Raw genomic sequence first — 27,315 nt, forward strand, 5'->3', positions numbered from 1 at the left:
GGGAGAGCCTCACGCACAGCCCAAGTTGATTTCTGGAGAAGCCCTTTGTGTCTGGTGAATTAGAACTTCTGCAGAGTTAGAGAGTTTATCGAAAACCCATCCCCCCCCCCCCCCCCCCCCCCCGCTTGTCTGTCTGTCGAAGGTGTCCCGGGCTCTCTGCTGCTGGTGTACAGGGCCCTGAATCCCCTTGGCTAGGAGAAGAGATGGGGGAGACAGACAAGGGACTTTTTGTCTCCGCCATTCTTCTGAGACTCTGTAGAGTGCTCTGCCTTTGAGCAGGACTGTGCAGGGCACTGCTGGGTACCAGCCTGTGGAGGGTTGGTTAAGTGCCCCAAATTGAGGCAGTTTTGCTGCCGGTTTCAAATTCTTCTTTTGATGTGTGGCAGGTGTGGCGTGGCCCCTTTTGTGAGATTTTTACTTTGATCCTGGTTCAGAGTGTGTTTGCTGAGATTTGCCTGCCATGATCCTTTGTTCTCTGTGAAAACCAGGAAATATATTTGTATATATGGTACAGAAAGTCCCTGTGGGCAGTGAGATGTCGCTGCTCTGTGGATGTCAGTAGATGGAGTCACCGTTGCTCTGCAGGTAGCCCCTGACCCTCAGCCCTTCCTTTAGGCCGCTGTGTCCCTGCAGACCCTTCCTCTCACTGTGAAGGTCTGGCACCCCACTTTTTCAGAAGATGTACTGTGTCCCTGTCTCGGGGTGAGCAACCAAGAGCGGCTGCATGTGCCTGCACTTCTCCTCCGCCTTGAGGGAGGCTTGTTTTTCAACCAGCCCGCTTTCAAAGCCGGGTGTTCATAATAATGTCAAAAGGAAACAAATGGCTGCCAAGAAAACAACAAAAAAAAAACCCTTTTTTTCTTAAGATCCTGGCTATAAATAAATAAATAAATGGAGTCACGAAAAGAAAAGGATAAAAAAAATGAAATCAAGGCTGTGGGCTTGGCCTGAGCTGACTCTTAGGAGGCGCTTGCTGATGGCAGGGTTTGGGGGGGGGTGAGGGGTTGGGGGTGGGAACTTTCTGGAGCCATTTCTTCCCTCCGAGACTATAAGTCAAGAGAGGTGGCTCCCCACCCCAGATTGTTTTATATTTTAAGTTTGAATTAAGAAAACCTTGATACCGAATCTCATGTAGCCCAGGCTGGCCTCCCACTCACTATGGGCTGTGAATGGTCTTGATCTGGCCCCTCCTGCCTCCCCTGAACTCCATCACTCCTTCCCTGGCCTCCAACGCCATTCCTCTCTGGCCTCCATACCCCTCTTTTCCTGGCTTCCTGCTCTTCGTCCTCAGCTGGTATTTCTGTACAACCAGCTCCTTACAAACCTGGAGATTCAGTGCAGCAAGAGGGCTCCTGGCCAGAAGGACCATGTTGATACCCATTCTTCATGTCCGGGTTGCTATGTGGACAGGGTGTTCAGCTCAGAACAGTGAGGATGCTTAGGAGAGCCAGGCCGGCAGGCTCCTATGACTCAGTGTCCTCACAAACGCACCCCAGGTCTGGAACTGGGCACAGCTGGTGCCCAGCCAGCGGCATTTCACATCTTTGAAGTGTGTGTCCTCTTGGCAACTGGACCAAAACTTGAAAAATCTCAGTATTTCTGGGATTCACTAAAACCCAGTAGCCCGGTGGGCTGTTCACTGGTGGAGTGGAAGACATGGGCTCTCTAAAAACCATCCTCTGAAGCTGCCCATTGGGTTAACACTGGAAACTACTCAACACAGAGTGTGAAAACTGGAAGATTCAGGCTGGGGCAATGTTGGTGTCTGTAGGCCCTTGAGCCGGGCCCCATCCATCACCCACTGCTCTCTGGTTCCCCAAGCTGCTCCTGAGTTTGGCCTCTTTCAAGACTGGTTCACTGGATGCCTCCTTCAGAGAGTCTCTCGTGATCCTCCTGGCATGAAGGACCTGTACCTCCTCCTTGCTCTTCCATGGTAGTGACTTTCCTGAGCCTCCTCAGGTGCCACCCTCAGTCACAGCTAACTCTCCAGCTTATGGCTACGTGTGCAACCCGAGTCAGGTGCCGAGTGTCCCAGGCCTCTCCACTCCTCTGAATACCTCTGAAGCAGGGACTCTTCCCACCCTGTGCTACAGTGGGAAACTGAGGCCTAAGGAGGTGCAGGGGGCTTTCCTGATGCCACAAGTCTGGCAGAGTGAGGTCTGAGCTGGGACTTGGCAGGTTTGGCCAAGATCACAGCACTCTTCCTGAGCTTTGAGTGTTTCCCCAAGGCCTTGAACAGGAAGGACCACCCTGAGGAGAGCGTGCGGATCACAGTCTGGCAGGCTGTGCATGCGTGTGTGCGTGCTTCTTGTTTATAAAGGTCACCCAGTCCCTGGCCCTGTTTGGTGTTGTTTTTGATGTTCGAGGGCGGTGTGGAAATTTCTGTTTTATGTGACCTAGTTTCTGGGCTTTGATAATGGCATTCCCTGTGCCCCCCCCCACCCCCAGCTCTGAGATTTTGGAATCAGGGTCACAATCTCAGTCTCTCTTCCCCAGGCCCTGGGCTTCATGCCCCATGTCTAGGTAGGGGGCTGATGCGTGTAGTGGTTCTAGGGACTTGGCTGTTATTATTGTCACTTTAAGTTTTATTTGTGGTTGTGTGTTCACGCATGTGCAGGTACACACGGAGGCCGGTGGTCCCCCTTCATGTTGTCCACCTTGCTCTTTGAGACGGAGTCTCTCTCTGGGTCTGAGGCTGATGGATTAGGCTAGCTAGCCGGCGAGCTCCAGGGAGTCACCTGTCTCTGCCTCCCCAGCACTGGAATTACAGGGGCCACTGTGCCTGTGGGTTTTGGAGATTGGTCTTGGGCCTTCATGCTGTCTCTGCACTTCATGCCCTGAGCTGTCTCTCCAGTTCCGCGCCATGGGGTCTTTCTGAGAGGAATGGTGGCACCTTGGTGTGATTCTCCTGTGTGGCTTGCTGGAGCCTCCCTGGACGACCTCATTCTCCCCGAAACTGTCTTTTATTCTGCTTTGACTGTCACCCTGACCACTGCACACAGCCTTGGCATAGCGGACCCCCTGTGCTTTTCTCTGAAGTGTTAGCCGGATGGGATTTGGGAAACCCTGGTCACTGGGCTGCCAGTGACTTTCCCTGCAAAGTTTCTTTTCTTCCTATTTCTGACTCTCGCCATTTCACTAAACAGTGCAAATATTTGCTGGGATTTGGTCCGTTTTCTAAACGAGCCTGGTGCCCGAGGATAGATCTCTGTATGTCTTTGGGAGGTGACACAAAGTCCACGCCCGTGGCGGTCACTGATTTGTGAAGGGTTTTACAGTTGTCGGCTTCCCTCACAGAATCATGGTGAAGACTGGGGAAATTAGGAAATGGTTTGTGGGGGCTGGAGGGATGGCTCAGTGGTTAAGAGCCTTTCCGTGTGTGACTGAGTCATATTTAGGGCTCCCCAAAGGGTGAGGCCATCACACTTTCTTCTTCTTCTTCTTCTTCTTCTTCTTCTTCTTCTTCTTCTTCTTCTTCTTCTTCCTCTTCCTCTTCCTCTTCCTCCTCCTCCTCCTCCTCCTCCTCCTCCTCCTCCTCCTCCTCTTCTTCCTCTCCTTCTCCTCCTCCTCCCTCTCTGTCTCTCTGTCTCTGTCTGTCTCTCTCTTTTCTTTTGAATCTAAGAACATCTGTGCTATTTCCACCTTTTGGCTGTTATGAATGACGTGGCCTTGAACATGGGATTGCGAGTTTACTAGAGGGCCTCCTTTTTCAAAAAGCTGGACCTCAACATCTTTGCTAATGTTAGAGCTGGTGTCTGTCCTTGTGGAGGCAGAAGGTGGCTTGTCCCTAGAGCCGGATTCACAGTCATGTTTCAAGAGCCCGTTGTGTGTCCTGCTCTAAGCTGGGGACTTGTGTTCTTTAGCCTGCCTGGGGACCTAAGAGAACAAACAGGAAATGTCACCTGAGGCAGCCGGATCAAAGGGGTTAACAAAACTGGCTTGGGGTCTCCCCGCCAGCAAGGTTGGAGCCACTTGTATCACACACGGTGTTGTCCCCATCATCTGCTGTTGCGGGTGCCAGGTGACCAACATGTTAAACGTTATTTAAGCTTTGACGTGACTGGTATTCCGGGCAGAGTTTAGAAGGTGTGTATCACTGTAGAAGTTCCCAGGAGGAAGCATAGAGAGGTGGGAAACCTGTCACTGGAGATCCCCCCCTACCCCATGACAGGATGTGTGATCAGTAATTGATTGGTGCTCCCCACTCAGGGCTGTAAAAAACTACAGGAGTAGGCCTGGACCTGGCTCTGTCCCCTCTGGATTTTCAGACTGAAGTCTGGACTCTGAGATCCAGTGGTATGGAAGCCACCATTTCTGGTTCTAGGGCTTCAGACATGGTAGAGCTTTCTGTAGACAGGAAAAAGTCAAGCCTTGCATCTGTCCCCTTCCCCTCCATCCTGTGACTGTGACCAAGGGCCATCAGGGTCTCTGGGGAGGTGAAGGATCTTGTGAGGTGGGTGTCACAGAACTAGGGTGCGCAGTGTCTGAACCCTGTAACTATCCCCACCTCCAGCCTACATGCATGCGAGCTTATGCACAGCTTGTGGTTTCTGGGCCCACACATTGCCAGTGTGGAAGCTCGCTCACTTCCTTAGAGTCTGTTGCTTTTCCTACTGGCCTCAATCCCCATCCTGTTACCTTCTGTAGAGATTTAAGATCTTAGCGGGAAGCATGTCCCTTCAGGGGCCAGGAGAGATGAGATGCTAATGGAGATTTAGTGACTTCCCACCTGGAGCACATGTGTGCACCTGCAGAATCAGTGAACCGTTAGGGAGAACGAGGGCCATGGGGCATGCCTTGCCGGGTTCAGGACATTGTCCAAGCAGATTTCCCAGCAGGCCCGAGTAACTGCAAGTGAGGGATGGTTGTCACGACTCTCGGCTTAGTCCACGTGGAAGTGAGGGTGAGAGGGGCCATCTAGGCTAGCTGCATGCCGATGCCCTCTTGGAGGTTAACCGTTCCCAGGGCAGATATCTAGAAGGGTTTTGCCCAGCAGGAAGGAGGCATATGTCCAAGCTGAGCCAGTTTCTGGCCTGAGACTCTGGCCTGTTTAAAAATAGATACAAGGGCGGCACAGAATGTAAGAGTTCACTACACCTCCATCAGACTTCCGTCCCAAAGGAGGCGGCACACTTTAAATTCTGATTGCCCGTGTGTGCAAGCAGGCCTGTTCACACCTCGAGTCTACAAGCCCAGAGACAGCTCTGCCGGGGACAGAAGGGCAGTTCCATTAATGTTCTCTGCCCTTGTTGGCGGTCTAAGCACTGTCTACCACACCAGCCTCGGTCAGGTCTGGAAGTCACTAGAAGCAACCAAAAGCTTTCATGTCCCAGTCACATATTCTAGTGTGGACAGACAGGCCAGGCTTGGAAGGAATTAAGAACTGCTTTTGAGGGCTGGAGAGATGGCTCAGTGGTTAAGAGCACTGACTGCTCTTCCAGTGGTCCTGAGTTCAATTCCCAGCAACCACATGGTGGCTCACAACCACCTATAAGGAGATCTGGTGCCCTCTTCTGGCCTACAGGCAGTATACTGCATAAATAAATAAATAACGATGATGACGACAACAACAACAATAATAATAATAAAGAACTGCTTGAGGCAAAGGAAAATGGCAGGTGTTCTGGTCTGGGAGGACTTTTCTCGGCCTCCCTGGGCCACCCACCATGAAGGGATGTGCACGTAAGTGACATGTTGGAAGTGTGGGATTTTCCTCTTGGGCTCTCTGTGTACTGACTGGGTCTCTCTTTACCTCAACAGTGACTGACTTGCAAGAAGAAGGCAAGAGTGCCATCAATTCTCCAATGGCTCCGGCTTTGGTGGACATCCACCCTGAAGACACCCAGCTAGGTACGGTGACCACTTGACAGCCTTTTCATTGGCATCCAGGTGTTGATGACTGGCATTGGGATCATGGCTTCTTATGGTCACAGTTCCGGGGGTGGCCCAGCAGGGCTGGGCAAGCAGGGATGGAGAGAGAGAGAGAGAGAGAGAGAGAGAGAGAGAGAAGGAATTGGCTCCAGGCACAAGGTACTGAACTGAGCTAGCTGATAGCTGGCCTAGGGAATGAGAGAAAGTGAGGCAGAGAATGTTGGCTCAGGGTGTGGAACCCCATGAGTCCCTAGAGGAAGAGGCAAGGGGACAGCCATCCCCTGAGGACAGTCCTCCCTGGGATGAGTGGGCCCCAATATCTCAACGCATGAAGAAATTCAGAAACTAGGCACACATTCCAGACACCCCATTTACCTTCATGACTGCCTTCAAGAGCCGTGTGGCTGACTGCATGGAAACTGTGCATGGGGAGGCTCCTGACTCCTTGCAGGTCGATGTCAGGGTGGCAGACAAAGTGCCGTTTTCCTGGCTTCATGCTTTGACAACAAGGAACTGTGGACACTGCTTATTTCCAAACCCTAGTTCAGAGGGAGATCCTTGTCTATCCAGGTTGTATGACAAGGCCATCAGGGTCTCAGGGAAGAAGCAACTTGTGACCCAGAGGTGGCCTGGTATCCGAAACCACTGGTCTTTGATGTCTCTCCCTGATGAAGGGCATGCTTGTTACCACTGCTGCAGCTGACTATTGCAGTAGGTACCTTGGGTTATTCTCTGCCTGGGAAGCTGGACTCCCCCCCCCCACCCCCCGCCGCCAGTCCCCGTTGTGAGTTCAGTGGGTCCGCAGCATCCAGGCATTTAGGACCTGGTCCTTTCACTTCTGGCTCCCACGTCTTCATTCCTTCCCCACCTTCCTGTCCCGCTCCCCCCATGAACTCCACTGGCCTCTTGCTGTCTGTCAGATCTAAGCTAGAACATGGAGGGAAAACTCACAGGGGAGATGGGTAAATGTCATCCTTTCGCATCTTTTTGCTATTTTTAATGCTTCCCTGTAGATATTGTTTTGTATGTTTGCTGCCCGCCCATCTGTTCCCATACATTTTCCATGGCGCTGGCCCCACACAGCCTCTGGTAGACCAGTGAACAGTGATCCAGCATTCAAAGCTCTCTATAACCCTCTGATTCTGGTAGGGCACGTCCCAGGCCACGGCAGATGCTACCTTTTCTCTCCCCATGCCAGCATGGTTTAGACTCGCTGAAAGAGCCTTTGGAGTCCAAGCCTGGGGAGATGGAGCCGGGCTTCATCTCCTTCTGCTGTCCTGCATGATTTATTTCTGATCTTGGTGTGTAGCTGGCAAGGCCGGCAACCTGTTCTCACTGAGAACAGGATGGGTCTCTGCTTTTCCACCAGTTCCTGCCCCATGTGAGTAAGCAGGGAGTCCTCCAACCCCTGATGTCCTGTAAGTGCTCCACCCCACCTCCCCCATTCACTCTGGTCCTTTCTGTCTTTGGCAGAGGAGAATGAGGAGCGCACCATGATTGATCCCACCTCCAGAGAGGATCCCAAGTTCAAGGAGTTGATCAAGGTGAGGTATAGTCTGATGTGATTGGAACATCCCTATTGGCTCTGGGCCTTCTTCGGGGGACTCCCGACTTCTGTAGACACAAGGAGGAGCTGAGCCTCCAGGCTCCTGAAAGACTACATTAGAAAGGGGTCAGAGGAGTGGGGTATGGGCTGAAGAAGTAAGTGAAACAGGTTCTCTAGGTGCTCCCTAGGACAGCCCCAGGCCTCTATGGGGCTGTCACACAGTGCTCACAAGAGCTATACAGGGTCTGTTTTGAACCGCTACACCTTGCATACAGGCCTGGTTGTTATAGCTTCATGGGGTCAAGCTGTTTTGGAGAGCAGGTGGTTGTCTTCCCCCACCATGGCCTCATCTGAAGACGGCCCTTGGTGTCTTAGTTAGCACTAAATGGAGTCACCTGAAAAGGGAGTCTCAGTTGAGGCCTTGCTTGGATCAGACTTGGCCTGTGGCATGTCTGTGAGAGATAGTCTTGATTGCTGATAGATATAGGTGGGCACAGCCCACTACGGGTGGCACCATTCCTTCGGCAGGCAGTCCCAGGTTATATAAGGAAGCTAGCTAAGCACAAGCCTGTGAGTGACCCAGCAAGTAGTGTTCCTCCAAGGTTTCTGCTTTCAGGCTCCTGTCTGAACATCTGCCCTGACTTCCCCCAGTGATGGATTGACCTGGAAGTGTAAGCCAATAAACCCTTTCCCTTCCTCAGCTGCTTTGGTCAGAAGGTTTTAACACAGCGACAGAATGCAGCTAGAACCCTCGGGGAGAGTGTGTGTGGTGGGAGAGCAGAAGGCTGTGTTCTCGAAGGTCACAGTAACAGGCCGCCAGGGCTGTGGCTCAGTGGCTCCCAGGGACAACCGCCTGCCCTTCTCTTGCACGTGCCTGACCCTGTTCAGGGGCAGTTTGAGACTTTGATTGCTCAGATCTAAGCCCCATGAGGACTCCCGAAGGCCACCACCTGAGACAGGCAGGTAGTGTCCTACCTTGGAGACCCAGACTTGGTTTGGGTGACCTAGGCTCTTTGAGATGCTGCATGTGACAGTGTCCTGAAATAGATGGCTCTCTGTAGGCTTTCCTGTCTTTACCCCAGCCAGGAGCCCAATGCCGACCCTTGCAACTGAGTTTTCACAAGGGCCGATTCAGGCTGCTTGCCCTCTGTGCCTTCTAGAAATGTGAACTGGAAATGTCTGTTATGGCCACCCAAAGAGGTTGATCCATTTATTTATTTATTTATTTTGGTTTTTTTGAGACAGGGTTTCCCTGTGCAGCCATGGCTGTCCTGGAACTCACTCTGTAGCCCAGGCTGGCCTTGAACTCAGAGATTTGCCTTCCTCTGCCTCCCAAGTGCTGGGATTAAAGACACGTGCCATCATTATCTCGCTGAGGGTGATTTTTTTTTTTTTTGAGACAGTGTCTTACTCTGTAGGGGAGAAGAAGTTTATCTAGCTTGCAGTTCTGGGTTACAGTCCAACATTGAGCCTGTCAAGATGGCAGGAACTTGGAGCAGTCAGTCACAGTAAGAGCAGAGAGAGTGAACGTTTGCACACTTACATACTTGCCTATTGTACTCAGTTGCTTTCTCCCCATAGGTCTAGGGGCTGGTGCCACCCACCTTGGGCTTGGTCCTCCCACATCGGTTAGCTTAATTAAGACAGTCCTCCTCCCCCACACAGATATACCCACAGTCCAGCCCAGTGTGGATGCTCCTCTCAGTTGAGTGTAGATTGTGTAAAGATGACAATTAAGATAAACCATCTCACTGGGCAGTGATAGTGCATACCTTTAATCTCAGCACTTGGGTGGCAGAGGCAGGCGGATCTTTGAGTTTAAGCCAGTCTGGTCTACATAGCAAGTTCCAGGACAGCCAGGGCTACATGGAGAAACAGAACCAAACAAAAACCAAAACCAAATAAACAAAACAGTCAGCCAGCCAAATGAAAGATTAACCATCACAACTAGGTTGAGTGAATGTGTCAAGGAAGGGGGAAGCCAGGCTCCTGCTACTGGATTGGAGGAAGGGCAAAAGCTGTGTTCTGAGGTCTGTGGGAGCCTCTAGAAGCTGGAGGAGCCAGGAAGCAGTATCCTAAGAGCCTCCAGGCGGGCCAGTTCACCTCTCCGGACACTTGGCCTCAGTTCAGTTACACCGGTTCTGGCTTCTTGCCTTCGGCATGTGAGAGGAACCAGGGGAAGCCATTGGAGTTGTGGAAGTCTGTAGAGCAGCCACAGGAAGCAGATCTCCTCCACTGTAGCTGACCGTCCACGTGGACCAGGCAGGGTGGCTGTGTATCTGCAGCAGTGGCTGAGTCCTTGAGTCGCCCTGTTCCCACCACTATCCCATTGGCCTGCAGCTGTTCCCGTGGAGACTAGACCTGAGGCAACTCAGCCTGAGATCTCCTCACAGTAGGCTGGTTCTTGACCTAGCACTTTCAAAAGCTAGAGTAAACACCATGGACAGGGGAGTGGTCCCGGGGCCTTAGAGGGCCCATTAGCTATGGTTGTGGTACCGTGGTAGAGCTTACAAGGTGTCAGATTGCTGGGCAAGGAAGGGGTCTGAGCCAGACAAGTGCGGGAGGTGGGTGCAATGGCTCTGGGGGACTAGCGCTTTTGGTCAGGTGTACGGGGCTGCAAGAGAAGCTGTGGTTTGGTTGGAGCGTGCTCGTGTTGGAGGACTGTGGACGCTTCCTTTCTCTGTCCTGGCAGTAGCTGGCTTGAATATCACACTTGTGCTGTGAGTGTGGGATGACCAGCTTCCCAGTGGCTGCTAGGACTGGACTCAGTGCCTGGCTCATCCCCAGGATCACCGCAGAGCCAGGCACCTCGGGCCTGCTCTGTTCAGACCCTTCACTATCATCCCATGCCTCGTCCCTCCATCCCTCAGCTCCACATACTGTGTGGCTTCGTTGCCGCTGCGCTGAGCAGGGACCCTCTGGGTGTATGTTTAGAGGAGACAGTTTCCTCCATGACACACTGGCAATCTCAGGGGTCCCAGCATACCTTAGGCTTGATAATTCACCAGAAGGACACCAGAACCCACTGGAACAGTGGCTATCAACCTGTGGCTCGTGACCCCTTTGGGGGTTGAGCAACCTTTTCACAGGGGTTATATATCAGACATCCTGCATATTAGATATTTACACTGTGATTCATAACAGTAGCAAAATTCCAGTTATGAAGTAGCATTGAAATAATGTTATGGTTGGGGGTCACCACAACGTGAGGAGCTGTATTAAAGGGTCACAGCCTTGGGAAGGTTGAGAACCACTGCACTGGAAGCTGTTGTCCTTAAGGTCACAGTTGGTGACAGGCATGGTTACCTGGGGGAGGCACGCTTGGGATCAGGATCTAGGGAGTGGGCTGTGGGAGAAGGGGCAGGGTCTGGGAGCTTGTGATTATACCTCTATGCAGGTGGTTCCAGAACCTCAGAAAGCCACTGTGTCTCAGTGTCAGGACGTCGTTGGTGCTGCAGATCAGTGACCCCGCTTCTAATGGTCCCCTGTGGGGGTGCTGCCCAGAAACAGGTTTTGTGGGGTTTTGCTGAACCATACCCCTGCCTACCTAGATGCAGGTATTTTTAAACTTAAAACCTATCTGGTGTGTTGGCCTGAGCAGGTTAGAGGACAGCTTGGCCTGGCTGATATCCTGTCCTACTGGGCATGGTCATGATGGTTGTCTGTCCTTCACAGCCTCTCCCAGTCTTCGGGACCAGGGCTGAGTTTCTGAGGATGCTTAGCTGGCCTCGTTTCTTCCTCTCTGCTCTCTGTCCTCTGTGTTTTCCTTCTGTTGTCTTATTGGCCTTCTCTGTCCCCTACTACTTTGGGATTGTCATCTTTGCAATGTTGTGAGCCGCCCTCTGCCTTTTGTCTGAAGTCCCTGGCTCTGGCTGGGCAGACAAGGGGAGTGAGGTTGATCATTAAAAACTATTTTGAGCATCTGCCGTGCTTATGGGACCATTAAGGGGTGAAGGTCCAATCCCAACTCAGGAAAGTAAAGTGCCTTGACCCACGGCCATTCATTATCTGATGATGGGTACTGAGAGGGACCAGGCCTGGTGGGGAGAATGCACTGACCAGTGGGTGTCACCTTAGAATTGGACCTGCATTCTGTGGGCCCAGGAACCTCAAAGACTTACCCTGGTGTCCTGCTGGGATTTCTTCCTGTGGCCATTTCCTCTGGTGTCTGCAGCAATCAACTCAGAGTTCCTGTAGGTGGCCAGTGTGTTGGAAGCTTATGGCTGAGACCCTTTGAGTCATTAACCTTTCTGTTAGAAAGGATCCCTGCTTTTCTTCTAGGGAGAAGCCTCTGTGCTCAGTATCCCATTCAATCCTCGTTCCCAGGGCCTGGCACAGAGCTCCAAAACCCTCACAGTTGCCTGAGTGTGGGATCTCCCCTGCAGCACACACTCTTGGTCACACCTGGGTCACTGCTAATGAGGGCATTTGGTGAGCCTCCAGTTTGCTTTCGACGGATGATGATCCTAAGGGAATCGGTGTTGGAATGCTGCATTTTGGAAGTTCAAGTCAGGAATTAAAACCCAACAAACCCACACAGCCCTCCCTAAGCACACTGGTCAGGGCAGCCAGGCACCTCAAGCTGGGGGCATCTTCCTCCAAGGGCAGATTTCACATCTTATTGTTCAGTTGCTGGGCAGGGCTTACTCTTGTCGTGAAGCCTGCTTCTTTTTCCTCTCGTGCCCTGGTCATGCAGAGGCGCTTTGCTGTGTTCAGCCCCCACTGACTCCCACCCGGTTCAGTAAGGTGCATCTCCATCCCCAGGGACAACACAGTCAGGACTCTGTTTGGAAATGATTAAAATGTTACCTGTCATGGCTCTGGGGGAGAGAGACACACTGCAGACCTGATTATAATTCAGAAGGAACCAAGGGGAAAGTAATTTTTTATTCTGGTTAGGGCGAGCTCATAGAGCTAGCCGTGATCGAGCGCTGTGTAAGGATGTAATTAATATATGTCCCTCCTTATTCACCCGCAGGACTTGGGGCTCGGCAGATGAACGAGTCCCTAAAAATAATGGCTGATGCTATCTTTAAAAGCTCCTTTGTAAAACAGAAGATAAGAAGGATGACTGGGAGCAGAATGATGGGGTGACAGGCGATGTCCCCAAGTCAACTGCATCTCCTGACCGGGGTAGGGGGTGGGGGTGGGGGTGGGGTGAGACTGGGGAGGATCTTTGCTTCCTGGACCTGAGAGCCTGGCCTGTTGTGTATAGGTTATTTCTGAGCTTTTGGCTTTTTCTTCCGGCCTTTAGGCTCTGAGTAGGCCAGAGATCTAGATGTGGGGGTTTTGTTTGTTTTTTTTTCTTTAAGTTTTCTATTCTCGTAGAATATTTGCATTTGAGGAAAGAAGCCTTTGGAAGCAAAGGAGGCCTGTAGAGCCCAGAGTCCTTTCTAGATGTGAATTTCCCAAGGCAGTTCTCTGGTTTGTTTGAGACCTTGAGTCTGCTCTTGTCTTAGCCACTGGGAAGGAGGGCTGAGCAAAACAGCTCACTCCAAGCTCACAGTGTACCTGGGAGAAAACATGATTGGGGCTAAGTGAACACACGATCAGGTGGCAGGGGGTGCCTCGAAGCCTCCCCCTCTCCGTTCTGCAGTTTCCTGCAGGGCAGTCGGGGAGGTGGCATTTGAGCAGACCTCTGCATCCGTGCCTAGGTCATGGCCAATTGCACAACAGCGGGTGCAAAGGTCCTGCAGTATGCAGCTGCTTGGCATGTTCTAGCAACCATTGACATGGGCAGGGTGACAAGAGCCTACAAGCATGCAGGAGAGTGACCAGGGATAGAGACACCATGATAGGGGTGTGGGGATGGTGGCCAATCCTAGCTAACTTTCTCATGTTGGCTCTCAAGGTAGAGGGGCCAACTCTTCCTCAAAGCTGTGGCAGACAGGGGTGGGGCTGGCTTTGTGTCCACAATATACACCTTCCATGCCTGCACTGTCCCCAGCTAACACCCATGACAGGTAACCTTCCTTGTGGGCAGGGACTCCACTGTACCTCCTCTTCCTTGTCACGGCCCCGCGTGGCACCTGCTGTGGACACTCACTCGTGTGCTTATCCAGGGGAGACCCTACAAATGAAGGCTCAGCAGCTGTGGCCTTTACAGCTGGAGATGGGACCGCAGGGCAAGCACAAGCTTCCCTTCCCTTTTTTGATGACTGGCAGAGAATACTTATCTTATTCATTTGTTGTTTTGGGCTTTCTGTTATTATGATGAACACCCTGGCCAAACGCACCCTGGGCAGGAAAGACACTTAAAGGTTGTAGTCATCGTCAGGGAAGCCAGGGCAGGAACTCAAAGCAGGAACCTGGAGACAGGAACGGAGTGGGGCCCATGGAGAGCACTGCTCACTGGTGCGTTCAGTGTGCTCTCTTATTATGCCCAGGACCACCTGCCCCGGGGTGGCACAACCCAAATTGGGCCCTTCCACAATAATCATCAGTCAAGAAACTGTACCGCAGGCTTGCCCACAGGCCAGGTTAGTGGAGGCATTTTCTCAGTTGAGGTCCCTCTTCCCAGATGACTCTGGCTGTGTCCAGTTGGCACAAGTCCAGCTGGCACAGCTGTCGCAGCAACCTCAATACACTGCTGTGTTTTCAGTCCTCATGAAGTTGAGATTGGGCCGTTTTCAGAGGAAAATCCTTGCGTGGTTTGTAGACCCCAATGTGAGAACAAACCTTAGACCCTCGGACAGAGGATAAGCGGGCACCTAGAAAATGCCCCCTTGTGACCTTTTTCCTCCAATCAGGCCCTGCCTCATAGTTTTCGTTGCCCAGAGGGGACAGCCCAGCAGCCAGAGAGCACAGGCCCGACTGGAGCCCAATCAACCAGGGAGCTGGAGAGGACGCCATCTCTCCCCCGCCCCTTAGAAGGCGCTTTGACACGTCCGCAGAGCTGCAAGGCTTTGTGGCTCTTCATCCTAGCCATGTGCGGCTCTTAAGTTCTGAGATCCCGATCAGTCTCCTGGGGTCACTTGGAAGCTGGTCTGGATTTAAGGGAACTTGGCCTCATGACCAATTTCTCGGTCCTTTTTTTTTTTCTTTTTTTTTCAGAGAGTGACAAGACACTGTGCGTTTGGATTTGTTCACTTTGATCCTTCTGAGAGTGGCCACAGACCTCTACCTCCCAGGGCCTCAGGGGTCCAATTAGATAACTTAATTCATTTGCTGGCATGGGAAAGTCACAGTCTGAGTGTCATGGCTGCAGCCCGGGCGGGTATCTGTTTTATTCTGGGTGGGATGGTGCGTGAGCACTGTCTCCCAGGATCCCTCTATCCCAGAGACAATCAGCTCTGCAGGTAGATTGCTTCCACGGTATGCCTGCCCAATGCGTTGAGTAGAAAAGCCTGTTAAGAGAAGCTGTCTGGGGAAGATGGGTCTGGAAAATAGACACAAAGAACTTGACCGTGAATGTTTCCAGCAGTGTGATGGGCAGAAAGTGGCAGTGCTCAAATGTCCAGCAATGGGGCAGACAAATAAGATGTACGTACATTTGTGTCTTGTGGTGGTAAGGGGCTCAGTGGGAAGTGGGGGAGAGGGAGGAGCTAAAATAGGGATGGCCTCAAACACGAAGCTGAGAGAAGCCGGGCGTGAGGAAGGAGTTTGCCTACTGTGGAATCCCATTGATGGGGCTCAGGATCAGGAGATGGAGAGGGCCAGAGTTGCCAGGAAAAGGCCTAGTTTCTGTTCAGGGGCAGGAGAACATTCTAAAGTGGGTTGGGGTGACGGTTACCCAGTGTTGTGATCCCTGAAGGGTGCAGCAGGGGGATTCTCCATTGACTGAGCAGTGCACAGAATGCAGTGGGCAGCAGAACCAGGCTGGGACCTCTTGCGTTAGCCTGGGACTCGAACTCAGCACTGCTGAAGTGCAGGCTAGGAGGAGGGTTGATGCTTCATGCCCCCCCATTTCCTCTCTTCCCAGAACTTGCTCATTTAGTACCCAGTGCCCAAGTGGAACCGTGAGCCCTTCTGCTGGGAGATATGTGTCACCAATTACAGATGGTCCCTGCAGGATCCCAGCCTGCCTGGTCCTGTCAGGGCTCTGTTGGGGACTGTTAGGAAGTCCTAGCTCCATGCATGGGTCTGGCTCTCCACTCCTGCTCTGGTCATGGACCAAGAGATACCTGTTGGCCTCCATTGTTACCAGGCAGGTGCCTGGTAGCCCTTGTATGTTTGGGCAGCTGCCCGTCTGAGCCTGCTGTGGCTCTGCTTTCTCCGGCAGCTCTGACACGCCTCTCCCCTCCCCCAGGTGCTCCTGGACTGGATCAACGACGTGCTGGCAGAGGAGCGCATCATTGTGAAACAGCTGGAGGAAGACCTCTACGACGGCCAGGTGCTTCAGAAGCTTCTGGGTGAGCGCCAGGACCCCACCACGTGGCACCATCCTCCTTGCCCTGGAAACAGCCCAAAGCTTGGTTTATACCTCCTGGGTGGCCCTAGCTGTGGTTTCTTTGCCATCTGTCTTTGTGGTTTCTCTGTTGGCTGGTATGTACCCGGCCATGGGGCTGCAGCAGGTTTTAGTGGATGCTCATGCCGTGGACCAAGGAAACAAAATTCAGAGAGGAACCATGTCCCTCACCTCATCTCTCTGGCCACCCTTGTTCCACCCAGTTATGAGCATTTTTAGGATGACATGACAGAGGGTGGGTCTCCAACAACCCTGTGCGAGGGAACATGTCATTGTCCTGACTCACGCTTTCAGACTTTACTGTCCCCAAGTCGTGGTTGAGGGTGATTGAATGTGTCTCAAGATAGAGTGATGGAAGGAACGATGGACAGGTGGGCAGCCTCTCCATGGAAGGTTCTTGAGCCTTGCGGAATGCTGGGTTCTAGGCCATTGATTCCTGAGGCAGACATCTCTCTACCCTGCCCTTAGGGAGTGTGCAGTCTGTCTGAGCAGACAATGACAGATGCCATGGGTCTGGAGAGTATAAAGGCCACACAGATGCCGTATTATACAGCAAGAGTGGGTGGCCTTACCACACACTGGGGTAGAGTGGCCAGGAGAATAGAGAAGGATGAATTCAGCGGTGAGGGATGGTAATACCATGAGATTCATGATGCCTCAGTCTCGGGTGGTGACTCAGGCCTGCCATCCTAGCACTCAGGAGGCTGAGGCAGGAGAACTACTAGTTTAAGGCTAGCCTGGCCTACATAACAAAGGCCTGTCTCTGAAGGAAAATTGTGAATGACACAGCTTTGGGACCAGCTCTTACCTGGGATGTTGTGCTTGGGGCTGTTGTGAGCATGTCTGTGGACTGTGCTGTCCTCTCTGGCTGAGTCTTGGTGGCTGTGGGACGTGGTGAGGTATGAGCTGTCAGGTTTGCACTGGCTCCTCTCTTTCTGATGTTTGTCAGGTGCCTTGGGCGTAGGTCCTGATCGTACAGGTCTTTCCTCACCACAGCGGGTTCTCACAGCAGACCAAGGACAGTCCCAGTGACCCAGTATCTCCAAATACCTTTTCTTCCAGGGCATTTTATGCTATCCCTGTTCTTTCCTGACTTCTTCCATTACCCCTCCTCCCCCTTTACTCCTCTGTCTCTTATGACATCTTTGAAGGGTTTGGACATCTTGTCCTATAGAAGATGGACCCATGTAGATTCATCGGATCACTCTTTTATTTTTCACTTTTAAAGATTTATTTGATTTTATGTGTATGAGTGTTTGTGTGTCTGTGCACTATGTGCTTGCAATTCTTGTTGAGGCCAGAAGAGGGCATCAGATCTCCTGGAACTGAAGTTTATGGGTGATTGTGAGCTGCCATGTGGGTGCTGGGAATTGACACAGGTCTTCTAGAAGAGCAGCCAGTGCTTTTAAGCAACGAGTCATCATTCCAGCCCTGATTGTTCTTTTCTCAGTGTTACTAAGTAGGCATAAGCCTTTTCACTGGGGCTGACACAGAGCCCACTGCTTCACATTGCTGGAGGTGCACAGTGCCAGGCTACCGATAGAGCTTGATAGAGAAGGTCTGATCCTCAGCCAAGGTGATGGCCAGTAAAGAAGGAAATGGTGAGATTATGGGGTGCTGAGTGACTGGGTGGTCATAGAGGCCTCTCTGGGGAGCTCACAGCCCAGCAGAGTTTCAGACACAACCTCAGAGGCGGAGGCTCTGTGGCCAGGCAAAGCCTGCTGTGTGGAGCAGATCACAGAGCTTGGAGGCAGGGTTGTGGACAAAAGGAGGGAGGGTATTAGGATCTGGGGCGAGGCTGGGAGGATAGACAGGGCCAGCCCTGGGAGTTTTGAACAGGGCCGTGCATACCATGATCTTAGTTGGATTTTGCAAAGTTCCCTCGGGCTTCTGGGTGCAGAGTGATTGGGGAGAAGGGTCTGGAGTTAGGACTGGGTGTGGCTCAGGATGCTCTTTGTGGAGCCTAATTCTGGCTAGGATTTGGAATGCAGATGTGAACAGATGTTTTAGAGAGAGGGTGGAGGCCAGAGGTATGGACTGAGCAACTAGTGAATGAGTGAAGAATTGGGGGGACCTCATAAGTGAGGATTTGGGGTGTCTACCTGTCTGGAGCTTCATGGTGGAGCCAGAGTTAGGAGCTCTGGCTGCAGAGTTAGACAGAATCCGGCCGCTCGGAGGTGGTGTTTAGCACCATGGGCCCAACCATTCCCTGGAGAGGGGTTACACACTCCTCATTGGGATGAATACCAAATGGTCAAGAGTGAACATGGGAGTTTGGCTAAGAATAAAGGTTCTGTGGCTCAGGAATGAAGCTGGAGAGTTGCTGAGATCCTTGGGTAAGGACACGTGTCGTTGAGCTGATGTTCTTTGATTCCTGAGACCTACATGGTGGAGGGAGAGAACTGATCCCCAAAGCTGTCCTTTGACCTCCACACGCATGCTATGGCATGCATGCCTACAGACACAGACTCCCTACAATAAATAAATTAATTAATAATTTTGTTTAAACAATATGGCTGGACTGTGAAGATGGTTTTACAAATACCCGGGTTTTCTGGTGAAAACATCAGAGCTCCGACTGTGCTCTGGCGTGGCCTCCTACAGGTACCAGTTTGCTGGAAAGAGTGGCAAGTGCATGCTCAGCTCTGTCTGCTCCTTGCCATGTCTTCAAACTGGGCATCTGGGATGACGGAGAGTCAGCTGAGGACAAGGGAGCACCTGAGCTTTAAATGATGTGTCACATGATCACAGTAGATGGGGGGGCTACCCTGGGTGGTTAGCCCGCCTCCTCTCCAGGGGTTTGAGTGTAGGAGCAACTTACCTTCTTTTGGCTCTTGGACTTGGTAATTGGACTGGTAAGGGCCATGCTGTGTGTGTGTGTGTGTGTGTGTGTGTGTGTGTGTGTGTGTGTGTGTCGGTGCATGTGCCCATGTATGCATGTGTGAGTGGAGGTCAGAGGTCAATGTCAGGTGTCTTCCTCAGCTGCTCTCTACCTTATTTACTGAGGTATGGTCTCTCACTGAATTGGGAGTTCACTGATTTGGCAAGATTAACTGGCCAGTGAGCTGTAGGGGTCCCCCCCAACCCTTCCTCCCCACCCCCATCTGTGCTGGGATTATGGGTGGGCACTGCCACACCCAGATCTTTCTCTCGGAGCTGAGTTCAGATGTTTATGAGCCACCTGACTGGGGTGCTGGGATCTGAACATCTCATGTCTGAGCAGCAAGCACTGCTTTTTGCCTCTGTCGCTCCCAACACTCACCCATGGCAGTGCCTTTCCGTGGAGCGATCCTTCGAGGTGGTGCTGAGTCTCGGGATCACGGGACGGGCTCCGACTTTGCATCTACACTGACCATGGCTGGCTGTCGACAGCTCTGATGCCTGCCCTGGTCCATCTTTGAGAGCAGATGTTATTGACCTCTTGGACACGTGCTTTTGGTTGCCCCTTCAGTTTGCCTGGTAGATGCGGCACTGACCTGAAGCCGCCCTGTTGCTGCTCCAGGCCGGGTAACGTGAGGCTTGAGGCTTGCCCAAGCTCTGCTGTCTTTGTACTGTGGAGTGGTTGTTATAGCCTCTCATTTGAATATCTCCAGTTGGTACTTGAAAAAGCAGCTTGGAAGCCTCTTATGTTAAGTGGTTTGGACGGAGAAAAGGACAATGGGAAGAGTATTCAAGGCTGAAGAGGACATCAGTCAACGCATCTTTGCCTGGTTGTGTGGGCACTGCTGTTTCTGATGAGAAGTAATGAAAGCTCCCATGACCTCTGAGACCGGGGATCCCAGGAGTGACCTTGGAGTAGGCACTGGGCTCTTGGGCTTTCCAAAGGCAGAGTTAGATCAAATAAGAGGTGCTGGCTGAACAATAAGATTTCAGCGGTGATGCCAGGACTGGTCAAGATGAGTGGATTCAGCAAAGAAGTCTGGTGAGATCAACATATGGGAAGGGACCCTTGAGGAGTGTCACGTGGGAGTAGGAGGTACTTTTTAAATTTTATTTGAATTATATTTTTTGCATGGGTGTGCACATGAGAATGGGGCATGTGTGGGCCATGTGCACATGTGGAGGTCAGAAGACAGCTGCATATGTCCTTCCTCCTTCCCCTGTGTGTGAGGCAGGGTCTCTTGCTTACCTCAGCCTGCTCCAGGCTAGATGACTCACTAGCTTCCTGGGCCTCTCTTGCCTGCACCTTCCTTCTTGTTCCTAAAAAATGCTGGGGAACAGGTGTGCACATGAACACATTTTGCTTTTTGTGTTCTGGGTCTTGAACTCAGGTTCCCATGTTTCACAAAGCAAGCGTGTGACCCGCTGAGCTGCGTCCCCAACCTGAGGAGATGTTTTTGAGTGGATGACGAGCGTAAATGATGAGGAGGGCATGGACCTTTGGACTTGGCCATGTGGCATTGATCCTCTGAGCCACCAGGGAACCCAGAGGATCCTCTATTCCTGAGAGGAGTTGCTGGAAGCAGCAGGGAACTGCTGTGGCAGGCCAGGTTTCAGCTTGGCTGGGTTAGTTGGTGGACAGGGTGGAATGCCTGTGTAGGATACTGAGGGTCTCCCGAGCCAGCTGGTACCCACTGGAACATTTTTATTCCTTCCTCATGTGTGCCATCACCCTCAGCCACGTACTTCGCTCAAGGGTCACTCAGCCTTTCTCTGACTCCTCCACACTGATAAGAAGAGGCCATGACACATCTGCAACCCTAGCAGTTGGCAGATCAGTACCTGGTGGCTGTGCAGAGAAATCTCTTCTCTGCTTAGTAGAGTCACTGTGTAATAGAGACCTAAGGCGAGATGGTGGGATACAGGACCTGCTTCCTAACCTCACATTCATACACTGACATCAGCACTGGATAGGTTTTATGTCAACTTGGCACTGTCTGGAATCGTCTGAGAGGAGGGAACCTCAACTGAGAAAATGCCCCTCTTAGATCAGAGTGTGGGCAGGCCTCTAGGACAGCAGGTCTCACCCTGTGGGTGGCAGCCCCTCTGGCAAACCTCTATCTCCAAAAATATTTACATTATGATTCGTAACAGTAGCAAATTAGTTATGAAGTAGTAACAAACAGAATTTTATGGTTTGTGGGTTCCTACAACATAAGGAACTGTATTAAAGGGTCACAGCATTAGGAACCTTGAATACCACTGCTGTAGGACATATCCTCCCCTCCCCTCCCCTCCCCTCCCCTCCCCTTTCTTCCTTCTTTCCTTCCTTCCTTCCTTCCTTCCTTCCTTCCTTCCTTCCTTCCTTGCTTTCTTCCTTCCTTTCTTGACAGGGTTTCTCTGTGTAACAGACCTAGCTGTCCTGGAACTAATTCTTGTAGACCAGGCTGGCCTTGAACTCATGAAGAATCACTTCCCTCTGCTTCCTAAATGCTGGGATTAAAGGCGTGCTCCACCATCGTCTGATGTATAGAGCATTTTCTAAATTAGTGAGCAGTGTGAGAGGGCCCAGCCTATTGTGAATGGGACCACTCCTAGGCTGGTAGTCCTGAATTCTATAAGAAAGCAGGCTGAAGCCAGGTGGTGGTAGCACATGTCTTTAATCCCAGAACTCGGGAGGCAGAGGCAGGCAGATCTCTGTGAGTTTGAGGCCAACTTGGTCTACACAGTGAATTCAAGGACGGCCAGAATTAGTAGAGAGACCCTGTCTCAAAAAGAAAAAGAAGAAAGAAAGCAGGCGCAGCAAGTCACGAGGGGCAAGCACAGCCCCCCACCCCCATGGCCTCTGTATCAGGTTCCTGCCCTGCTTGTGTTCCTGTCCTGCCTGCTTTTGATGATGGATTATGATTGGGCTATATAAGCGAAATAAGCCCTTTTTTCTTAGGTTACTGTTGGTCATGGTGTTTCATCATAGCAACAGCGGCCCAGTTAGTTAGTTAGACAACATCCTAACCCTCAGGCCTTAGAATGTGACTGTGTTTAGAGACACGTTTTAAAAAGAAGTGATTAATTTGAAACGAGGTTATGGGGCTTGGCCCTACTCCAGTATGACTAGTGTCCTTTTTATTTATTTATTTTTTTTTTAAAGAAAAATATTTATTCACTATGTATACATAGTGTTCTGCCTTTATGTTTGCCAGCAGGCCAGAAAAGGGCACCAGATCTCATTACAGATGGGTGTGAGCCACCATGTGGTGGCTAGGAATTGAACTCAGGGCCTCTTGAGGAACAGCCAGCGCTCTTAACCGCTGAGCCATCTCTCCAGCTCCAACTGGCATCCTTATGAGAAGAAACTAGCCAGGGGAGGTGCTGCATACCACCAATCCCAGCACTTGAACTGCTCAGGCAGGGAGAGTGAGTTCAAGGACAGCCTAGCTACACAGGGAGACCACGTCTCATTAAAAAAAAAATAATAATGTAGCTTAGGAGACAGCTCCACACAGAGGGACGTCCATGTGGGGACACAGAGAAGAAAGCAACCAGCACCTGTCTCAGACCTCTGGTCCTGGGGCCAGGAGAACGAACCTCTCTAGGTCACCACTCGGCTCTTCCTCAGCCAGCGCTGCCTGATGAGCTTGCCTTCCCTTCTCTGTTGCCTCCTCCTCTGCCATTCCAGGTGACATCACTGGTGGCAGGGGACAAGTGGGCATGCTGGGTTCTCTTTGTCCCTTCCTTCTTCCCTGTTCCCTTCCCCAGGGTCTGCCTTGTCCTTGGCTGCTGCACACCTGTGGGCCTAGCTTGCTGTGTGTTTTCATGTTGCTCACACACGTGTCCCTGTTGGGGCCTGTGACCCCGGTGACGGGTGGCAAGAACCCATGGAAGCCGGCCCTCTGGTCCCCAATATGGAACCACGCTCACCTCTGCCCGTCCTGTCATGTGTCCCTCCATGGTCTTTCTTGGTTGTCACATTCACTGTGTCAACCCACTGAGGGCCTCTCTTGTTCACGTGTCTCCAGCACCTGTGCCCAGCAGCCGTTTGTTGAGGGAACATGTGATTGATTGAAGGGTTGTACCGTGTGTAGCAGACGGTCGTGTGCCATCTTGTCCTGCAGACTGCAGAAGAACAGACCATTTTAACTGCAGGAGCTGGAAGTTGGAGGCAGAGGTGGGGAGGCAAGAACACTGAAGTCCCAGGCCCAGGAAAACGCATGTGGCAGAACTTTGTGGGACCTTAGCAGGGTTCATGATCTCAGTGACAATGTGGCTGATGGCAGCTTTGCATCCCGGGCTAAGGACATGGTAATTACATTCCAGGAAATTGCCTCCCGTCACCCTGGGTCTGCGCCTTCGCTAGTTGGCAGAGGAGCCCTGTCAGGAAATATCACATCTTGGAATTAAAGACTAGGAAGGAACGGGGCTCCCTGCCTTCGGCGGGGGGGGGGGGGGGGCTGGAGCGCTGGCTGCTGTATCTGTGGCTACCTGCTCTCACCTGCTGCCTCCCCGATTCCCAAAGGAAATTGAAGGCGGCTGGGTCCCTGTCTAGGTAATTGAATCCTGAGCCAAAGCGACAAATTCAGGGCCAGGCTCCTCCGGAGTGCTTCCTGCCTGTTCTTAGAAACGACACAGTCACCAACTCGGCAAATCTCCAATCAAACTTCTTGCGGTGTGAAAATGTTAGAGACGGGAGAAGGAGCCTGGGAAGGCAGGGGAGCCTCGCTGAGCTTTTCTTCTTGTGTTTATCAGAATGCACAGTCTGGGTCTCTGCTGGGACATCTCCCCTTCCCACACTCTAGGCAGCCACCCTTTGAGGCCGACCCAGGAACTTCCTCTCCTTCATTCCCCTATCACACTTTTTGCTTTTATTTTTAAATTACTATTATTATTATCACTTGTGTATGATGTATGTATGTGTGTGGGCGGGGTAATGTGTGTGTGCCTGAAGGTCAGATGACAACTTTTTTTTCATTTTTTGAGACCAAGATTTCACCGTGTAACCCTGACAGATTCTGCCTCTGCCTCCTGAGTGTTGGGGTTAAAGGCATGCGCCACCACATCCAGCTAACTTTTGCTTTTAATATAAACTTTTAAGGACTTTTTTGAGAATTTTACGAAAGAGCACTGTGTTTTCACCATTGCCACCTTTTCCACCTCTCCCCCTGCACCCCCGCTTCCTCTCAAGTTCGTGACCTCTTCCTTAATTATTAATTTTACATCTGTGTATTTGCGGCTCAGTGAGTGCATTCAGTGCTGCTCCTACGTGGGCCTTTAGGCTGACCAGGAGAAGACGGGTTCTCCTGCCCCTGGCAGCCATTAATTGCCTGCGTTTCTTCATCTCGGGGTGGGGCTTTGTGGCACGTCAACTGGAATTGCCACTGTCAGGTCTTATTGAGGCAGCCATGTGGCTGCGATTTCATGGGTGTAGCTTCCCAGGCCCACCTAGAGGGTTCTAGCTGGCAGCAGGCCAGAGGACAACTTTTGAACAGCTCTGTTCTTCCACTGTGGTGTCCGGTGCCTGACCGCCACCACGACAACACTGGACCCCCAGCTGCATCGTGAAGGGGTCTTCTCCATTTCGTGCACATGAGCTGCTCCCGAGCGCCTGCTTCATTCTTAACTGCCCTTCACTTGCTATCGTGTAACCTCCTAACAGTAGGAATGGCCTCCCAAGTCCAGAGCTTCCTGGCTCAGCACGGTACCTGTACCGCCGTCCCAGGGATCTAGGCTAAGACGCCCGACCCCGCCTGGTGTCCCTGCTCCAGCCAGCGCGCGCGCACGCGTGCGCGGGTGGCTCCAGTTCCTCCCGCCTGGACGCTCTGCCTCATGACCTTGTCCTTGTCTCCACAGAAAAGCTGGGGCACTGCAAGCTGAATGTGGCCGAAGTGACACAGTCCGAGATCGGGCAAAAGCAGAAGTTGCAGACGGTCCTGGAGGCTGTGCAGGACCTGCTTCGGCCCCACGGCTGGCCGCTGCGCTGGAATGTGGACTGTGAGTGGCCCCTGTGTGGGGACCGAGTGTTGGAAGGAACCATCCTCTGTCCTTCCGTGTTGTCATCGATCATTCCAGTATGGCCTTGTGGTTAAAACCAGTGTACCTCTTGACCTGTTGTGCCTGAGGCCAGGTGGCAGAGGAGAGGTCTGGAGACGCTAGGGTAGAGACACACAGCTAAGGGCACAATCACACACCAGGGCTCTGCCTCCCCACCCCCTTACACACCACACACACACACACACACTCCCCCACCCCCACCGTGTCTCACCTCTAGGGTTCTTATTTGTTCATATGTTTGTTTGTTTATTTTGTGTGGGTCTGAGTGGAGTGTCTGCAGGCCAGTGGCGGGCCTCAGGCAGCGCTCCTTAGGAACCATGCCCCTTGTTTGTTTTGAGGTAGGGCCTCTCACTGAGACCTGCAGCTCACCAATGAGTTGGGGCTGGCTGGCCAGTGAACTCACGCTCCTTCTGTCCCCAACTACCCTGTGCCAGGACTACTAGCATGGGCTACCACAGTTGGCTTTTTTTAAAACTTCAGCTTGAGTCCTCATGCTTGTGTGATAAATATTTTATGGACGGAGACGTCTCCTAAGACCTTGTATTGCTTTTAAGAGTCTCATGTAGCCCAGGCTAGCCTTGAACTCAATATGTATCCAAGGCTGGCCTATTCTCCTGGCTCCACTTTCTGAATGCTGGGATTATATGCCTGGTCCAAAAATTTTTTGTTGGGACTTGACACCCAACACCCAGTGTAGCGGCACAAAGTGAACCCATGTGGGGGTGGCCTACTGGAGCGGGTGCCAAGGAGCCCATTGCTAGCTCAGGAATGTCATGTGTCAGCTGGCTTGAGGGGTTTGTGGCCTCACAGTTCTTAGCTCAGAGGGAACAGGAGGAGATGAGCTAGCTGAAAAAGCTGATGGCTTCTGTCCTGCCCATGTCCCCACCTCCTCTGATTCCTTGCAAGGCAGGTGTGAGGTGGAATGATCCCAAAGCCTGCCCTTCAGGGCCAGGGCTCTGTGCCCTGCATAAGAGCCCAGATCTTGGCTGTGGGGACAGGGTTGGCCCTGCCCCTGGTTTCTTGGCATGACTTTGGGTAGACCTATCCTTCAAACTCAGGTGCTGGGGCTATGGGTAGGAGGTGACTTAAGAGCTGAAAACCCTTCCACAGATTTGCTATAACCTGGCCTGAAACTTTCTATTCAGCGAGAGCCAGGGCAGGCAGCCAGGACCAACTGGGACCCAGAATAGCCCCTACCCTTGTCAATCACCCCCATGGGGACAGCTGATCGTATAGCAGCAGAAGTTTGCCTAGTGCCAATGATAATGACATGTGTTCTTGTGGTGTATGTGGCTATGACCTGCCCCTTCTCCCTGCAACCTGCAACTCTCTGCTTTAAAGAACACGAGGCTTTTAAAAGTCACTGCCAGGACCAGGCATAGTGACACACACCTTTAATCTTAGTGCTTGGAAAGCTGAGGCAGGTGGATCCTTGTCTGTTTGAGGCTAGCTGTTCTAGGCCAACCAGGACTACATAGTGAGATCCTGCCAAAAAAAAAAAAAAAATGAAAAATAAAATAAAAAGAACATGGTTGTCAAGTGGCCTTGAGCCAACAAGAAAGAATAGAGAGAAGCCAGGCATAAGCAGGCAGAAGCCCTTTGGGGCCTCCCTATCTGAGGTCCTTTCGTCCTCCCCCAGAGGTCTCCTTGAGACCTGCCCTCGAGATGGTCCCCTGCTCTCTACAGCATCTGATCCGAGGCTTCTCTTTCTTCCCTCTCCACCCAAAGCTATCCATGGGAAGAACCTGGTGTCTATTCTTCACCTCCTCGTCTCCCTGGCCATGCACTTCAGGGCCCCCATCCACCTTCCCGAGCATGTCACCGTGCAGGTGGTGGTCGTCCGGGTGAGTACACTGGGCCGTCTCTTCGCCCGTCTCTCTGCTGGCGAGGCAAGCTGCCTCTTTTTCTTCCTGTAGTTTTCCAGCCCTTTCCCCCATCCCAAGAGGCTACCTTGTATTTTTCCCTCTTGATAAAATGCATATCTCACCCTGGCTCTTTGAGAAATGATTGGAGAGGGAACAATGGCGTTGATTTGAAGAGTGGCACACGGGTGTTGAGGTTTAATTTCCCAGATTTCTGAAAAGAACGCTCATTTCTCTCCAAAGCCACCGAGTCGAAATCCAATCCCCTTGAATGTGCTTATTACACACTGGAGGAGGCTGCGACCGGCAGAATGAAATAGACACCCAAATTAAAGGCTCTCCACATTTGCTCCGTATTATAAGCCATCATTCCCCATTATCTCTTTTTTTAGGTTCATTTCTCTTGATTTACTTAGAGAAGTGAGCCAGGACCTGGGGTCCTGATAATGGGGCCAGGCGTAGATTTTCCATGTGTGCTGTCCTGGGCTTTAGCATTCAAGCACACAGATGCTGGCCTGACTTGGTTCCTGTGCATGACTTCAACGTATTAAATACCTACTGGGTGCCGGGCATACGCCTGAATTTGTGGGGACCCTGAATGAGGAAATCCCATTTGGCCTGGAAGAGCCACTGTGTCTGCCAAAGGTCTGAGGTCACAGTCGGGACCTGTGTGACAATGGTGTTTACGTTACTGGAGATGCTCG

General features: G+C 51.9%; 1 protein-coding gene across 2 annotated transcripts in view; it reads left to right on the plus strand.

Moving 5' to 3' along the window:
• Parvb (parvin beta) overlaps nt 1-27,315 on the plus strand; it is an 83,521-nt gene that overhangs the window by 32,705 nt on the left and 23,501 nt on the right. For both annotated transcript variants that reach the window (XM_038343478.1, XM_038343479.1), the window contains exons 2-6: nt 5,761-5,850; nt 7,345-7,415; nt 15,666-15,768; nt 24,549-24,689; nt 26,478-26,593. In XM_038343478.1, the coding sequence (XP_038199406.1) occupies nt 5,761-5,850; nt 7,345-7,415; nt 15,666-15,768; nt 24,549-24,689; nt 26,478-26,593 (521 nt within the window). The remainder of the gene's footprint in view (nt 1-5,760; nt 5,851-7,344; nt 7,416-15,665; nt 15,769-24,548; nt 24,690-26,477; nt 26,594-27,315) is intronic.

Source organism: Arvicola amphibius, chromosome 9, assembly GCF_903992535.2.
Source record: "Arvicola amphibius chromosome 9, mArvAmp1.2, whole genome shotgun sequence".
Taxonomy (NCBI): Eukaryota; Metazoa; Chordata; class Mammalia; order Rodentia; family Cricetidae; genus Arvicola; species Arvicola amphibius.